General features: G+C 35.7%; 1 protein-coding gene across 1 annotated transcript in view; it reads left to right on the top strand.

Annotated features, from left to right (window-relative positions):
- The window catches only part of LOC107564721 (casein kinase I-like), a 30,282-nt gene that overhangs the window by 20,808 nt on the left and 3,628 nt on the right, over positions 1-5,846 (top strand). Inside the window, exon 10 of the mRNA XM_016249869.1 lies at positions 3,418-3,524. Within this exon, the coding sequence (XP_016105355.1) occupies positions 3,418-3,524 (107 nt within the window). The remainder of the gene's footprint in view (positions 1-3,417; positions 3,525-5,846) is intronic.

The following is a 5,846-nucleotide window of genomic DNA, read 5'->3' as shown; positions in this document are numbered from 1 at the left end:
TACCAATATTAATATAAATTCTGTCCAGTTTTATTGTGTTACTTAGAGTAAAAGTGTGGTTATTTTATTGGCTTGTGTTTTTTTAAATTAAATCATAAAAATTGAGTTAAATTTTAAAAGTCTTACAAAATGACTTTATATTATTTAATAAAATAATAAATAGTCATTACAAAGCAGTTTCGGTTTTCGTGCATCCAGAATTTTTATTAATATAAATTCTGTCCAGTTTTATTGTGTTACTTAGAGTAAAAGTGTGGTTATTTTATTGGCTTGTGTTTTTTTTAATTCAGTATCATTAAAATTTTGTTAAATTTAAAAGTCTTACAAAATTACTTAATATTATTTAATAAAATAATAATAAATCATTAAAAAGCAGTTTCAGTTTTCGGTTATGTGCATCCAGAATTTTCGGTTTCTGTTTCGGCCCAGAATTTTCATTTCGGTGCATCCCTAGATGTCATACATATAGCACCTCAGTACCATGGTAACTATATGGTTTCTAAATATTTGTATGAAAAACAGTAGTCTAAATACATTTAGTATAAATGCACAAACACTGTAGGTTATTCACAGAAAATAGTGTAATTATATTCTATTACTCATTTAATACATGTTAACATTAATAATATAATAAAATTTGATATGAGTATCCCACATTTCTGCCACAACCCATAGTGCAGTTAGTGTTACTACAGTAAATCTATGGTAAATGATGGCGATTTGTAGATTTAAAAACCCTTCTGACTGTGTCGTTGTGCACAGTGTCTCTCCTGTTTGTCAGTGCTGTTTAATGCATAAACATTATATCGAACATTTATTGAACTTGTTTTCATTTTGAGGAAAATTAAATCACAATCATTTTCGTTTAATTGCATAGCTCTACTTTCAGTGCACTACATGTTAACTACATGGGTTTAATGTTAGACTCAGGGGTAGTACCTATTACCTAGTTATTGCAATTACTATAGTAAGTACATAGTATGTGCTAATGCTAATAGTATAAAAGATAGCAATAATTCTTCATGGATTCTCAAAATGTTCTTATTTTTGTTGTGTCCCGTTTCATTCATTAAGGCTGACACACTGAAGGAGCGCTATCAGAAAATTGGAGATACCAAAAGGGCAACCCCTATAGAAGTGCTCTGTGAGAGTTTCCCTGGTAAGCCGATTCCTTTTCAAATGGCCACAAATCTTGTGTTCTCATCTCCAGTGCATTGCCTTAACTTTGACATCCTTTCATAGAAGAAATGGCCACCTACCTGCGCTATGTGCGGAGACTGGATTTCTTTGAAAAACCGGATTACGACTACTTGAGAAAACTCTTTACAGACCTCTTTGACAGAAATGGCTATGTCTTTGACTATGAATATGACTGGGTTGGCAAGCCGCTGGTGAGTCTAATTGGATGTCATATCAAAAACCACTTGTATATGATATAACCAAGTACATGGATGTTGAGTTTCCTTTGTGTCTACACAGCCGACTCCAATAGGACCCATGCCTAGTGACACACCTCTGCAGCCCAGCAGCAGAGACAAAGCACAAGCACAGACCAAAAACCAGGTGGGATAAGAGTCACTATACTCTAATGCTTTTGTAAATTACACAATTTCATAGTATATGGTCAAGTGTTAAGTTGCAGATCAATTGCTTTGAGTGCCACTTCAAAATAAAATGAAGGAATTATTTATTTATTTAATAATTAATAATAATTTATTATAATTTTTTAATTAATGAAACAAGAGTGTTCAAACTGATTAATATCCATATTTAAAACTGTTAAATTAACCATGATTTATATTTTGTAATGAATAATTTTTATTTTCTAATTTAATCATGTGTGAACTGCACATTGACATTTTTTTAACTCCGTTACTTCAGTCATTTAAAAAGTATTTATTAATGTATTAAGTTCACATTTTAACATTAACTAATTGAAATGTATTTATTTGTTAATTTGACAAAATAATTTTAGTTTACATTTTATTGATTTCTTTATTTTAAATGATGATATTTATTATATTTGACATTTCACTTTCAGTTTTACAGTCAAATCCTTGTTAATGTAAAAGAGGAAGAATGGGCCACAGTTATTACTTTTAAGTACCAGCTTCCCTTTTTTATTATTTTTATTTTTTTCTTTGGTTATTTCTGGAGAAGCATTGCTTCATGCAGTGTAATTTTTTTAATAATGTTATCTCAATGTTTTATGATACTCTTTTAAACCATGCCAAAAGTTTTTTTTGTTTCACTCATCAACAATCCCAAGACAACTTCCTGCAGCCAGAGTAGTTTTTGCTAGTCTGAAGATCTGTTATTTCCTCAAAAGCTGTCATTCTTTTAGACGGTGGTATTTCCATGTTTTGGCCACAGTCCCTTACTTGGATAAATGAAGTCCGCTACATTCTAAGTTTGATATGATCGGCTAGAGCTGTTAGTGAAAGATAAGAGCTTAGCTTCCCTCTCCATTTCTGCATGTCGCGTGCTCTCTTGTTTTTTCACTCACATTTTTATTTCCACCTCTATCCTGTTAGCTAGAGTAGTCTGCTTGTGCATGGAAGGCATTCCTCTTTAAACTCGTTCTGTTCTTTTTTTCTTTACACCCTCACCTCTTTTCAAAAACATCTCTTATGCCCTTTGCCACCCCCCACCCCCTTCCCCTCATCGCTATCATGCCAGTCTCCAGAACCTAAAGGAAGTGAGTCCCAGCCCACTCCCGTGACCAACAGGGAGCTCCTGGGGTCGCACCTCACGGCCGATAGGCTGGGGGGCTCTGTCCAGGTACTGGGTGTTTGCGCAGTACTGCATGCCCTTGGTGTCGATTTCTTCCTTTCTCTGTTCTTGTCTTTCTGGTCCTTTCATCCTCTCACTCAAGACACCTCTATCCATTTTCCAGCTGTGAACACTTAAATGGTCGTTTTGTCTAATCACATCACACATCACTTGCACGCTTTTGATGGTTAGGCTTGGGATCTGGTCATTTTAGTGTGAAAATACTGCTTGTATTGTATTTAAGTAGCTAAAGACAAATGGATGTTTGTTTGTGAACTTCTAGTTATGCAGGGTGAACATTTTTCATTTGAAATATGTTAGTCCCAAGATTTCTAACTAAACTCATTTTCTGTGTTGGTGTATTTCCATATCTAAGTAAGCACTGTTCTTTCATTTTACATTTCCCTACATTCTTCTTAACCTTCCCTGGTTGGTGCTAAGCAACCTGATTTTTGAACAGTTTAATTATTTAAAAAAAGTGTCCTTAATAGGTTACTAAGCCCCAACCCGTGTTACATGAACTGTAAATATGAAGTGCGAGTTAGATGAAATAAATTCCAGTGTGTACCGTGGTTTTGTGTTGTTGTTCATCTTTGCTGATCTGTATTAAAAACTCATTGCCTGCTGCCTTAAATTAATGTTCAGGTTATGAGCTCAACCAACGGAGAAGTGAATACAGATGATCCCACGGCGGGACACTCCAACGCTCCCATAACTGCTCCTGCTGAGGTAGAGGTGGCTGATGATACAAAGTAAGTAATTCTTTAAAAAACATAAATGCCCAAATTTCCCCTACAAATGTTTTCTTTTTAATTATTTGCATGGTATTCCATACTGTGCAGTTTTCTTTGCCTAATTTTAGTGTATTCAATAAAAAAAAACAACTGCAAAGATTTGCCCACAAGCCACTAAGGGTGCCGTGTACAGTCAAAGAAAAATATAGGTTTTGGTTTCATTGCTAGGAATCAATTATCAGTTTATTAATTCTTATATTAAATCAGTGTTTTTATTGTTAACTGCAACTATTTTTTGTAATTGAAATACAAATATAAGATTTAAAAAAACTTTTAAAAGGTTTTAAATAATTAATTAAAATGTTTCCTTTGCAACTAACTGAATTACAATAAGCTTAAGTAGTAAAATTACTAAAAATGAAATAAATTGATGCTATATATAAATAATAAAAAAACGATAACACTACAATAAGGTACATTAGTTAACTACAGTAGTTAACATTAACTAATAATGAACAATACTTCTACAGTGTTTATTAATCTTAGTTAATGTTAATTTCAGCATTTACTAATGCATTATTAAAATCACAAGTTTGTATGTTTGTTAACATTAGTCAATGCACTGTGAACTAACAACAATGAACGACTGTATTTTCATTAGCTAACATTAACAAAGATTAAAGGGATAGTTCACCCCAAAATGAAAATTTGATGTTTATCTGCTTACCCCCAGGACATCCAAGATGTAGGTGACTTTGTTTCTTCAGTAGAACAGAAATTATGATTTTTAAGTTCAGTCGTTACAGTCTATCAGTCGTATAATGCATAGCAATGGTAACAAAATCTATGAGAGTAAAAAAAACATGCACAGACAAATCCAAATTAAACCCTGCAGCTCGTGACAACACATTGATGTCCTAAGACACGAAACGATCGGTTTGTGCGAGAAATCGAACAGTATTTATATAATTTTTTACCTCTAATACACCACTATGTCCAACTTCCTTGAGCTGGCGCAGGCATCCGGTGCGTGAGGTGTGTACGCACTCTGGTGTAGTTTACGCAAGCGCCGGAAGTGAGCTCTCGCACGTATACCTCACTCATTGTTTACACCAGGGGTTTTCAACCTGTGGGGCGTGGGCGCCAGCACCTGTCAAGGGGGGCGCAAGCATCAGTTAATTCAGAGACGTTCCCGTGAGAATTTATGAATATGAGTTAACAAATCTTTAGCCATCCACTAGTGGGCAATCTGACTCCCACTGCTAGTCGACATTTAGAGCAGAGTTGAATCGAGTATCAGTCACGCTCAGTGTTGCCAAGTCCGCGGTTTTCCCGCATACCGCGTTTTGTAGTTTTGGGCTAGTTTTGAGTAGCAAGTAGGTCGGTTTTTGTTGTGAAAACCTGGCAACCGTGGTCACGTTTATTGACAGTGTAAGATGATTTACGATTAGCCGTGTCGGATATCTAACCACGGATTGGCATGTTGTTATCTCAGAAACAGGCTCAGCCATCACATTGAACCAGGTAAACTGGTTATATATTTATGTTTCAGTATAATTACGCACGCTATACCAGGGGCGGTTCTAATCCCTTTTTAGGTGGGTTTCAGCCCCCCTATCTGTCACCTTAGTCCCCCCAAACTATCTTAACGATCAGGCCAGTGCTGCTCCCTCGAGAAAGTTTTTCATTCTCACGTGTTTTAAATCTTGTCAGTTTAAACATTAAAGTAATTTTAAGCCATTTAAGCCCAAGACATCTCAGTGCGGTACTCACGCGCTGTGATAAAGCGTTTCTGTTAGAGGTCTACCCGACCCGAGCCCGACGGGTCCCGAAATACTTTATAAAATACTAATACGAAATACTAATGTTTAATGAATAGCTTCGGGTTCGGGTCGGGCTCGGGTTTATAGCTCAACTAAAACTATATGCAGTAGGCTACGCTGCTTTCATAGACGCACGCACACACATTAGTCCACACGACAACGCAGCACGGAAACTTTTATTAGTAAAATAGTTTCGACTGGCTACTGACTCGCAAAGTTATATTTCTCTGCAAAGAGGGGGTAAAATCACTGTTTTTGAAGTAACTAAGCCTCATTGCTTGTAAGAAAAAGACGCGCAGACGCAGGTTCACACACGCAACTTTCATCCCTCTCTCTCTCTCTCTCTTTCTCTCGCTAATTCAAATAAATTATATAAATAATTAATTCAAATAAATGCGATCTTACCGCACTGCATCTCTGTGTCTGATCTAAAGCAGGCCGAATGCTAACGAGCCTTAACTGATGAAAATTAGCATAATTTGCACGATGGAAGAATTATCGTCTTGTCGTATACAAC

The sequence above is a fragment of the Sinocyclocheilus grahami genome, unplaced genomic scaffold (genome assembly GCF_001515645.1).
Source record: "Sinocyclocheilus grahami isolate Dianchi unplaced genomic scaffold, SAMN03320097.WGS_v1.1 scaffold957.1, whole genome shotgun sequence".
In the NCBI taxonomy this organism is placed as follows: Eukaryota; Metazoa; Chordata; class Actinopteri; order Cypriniformes; family Cyprinidae; genus Sinocyclocheilus; species Sinocyclocheilus grahami.
The sequence above is the reverse complement of the archived record's forward strand: the minus strand, read 5'-3'. Positions and strand labels throughout refer to the sequence as shown.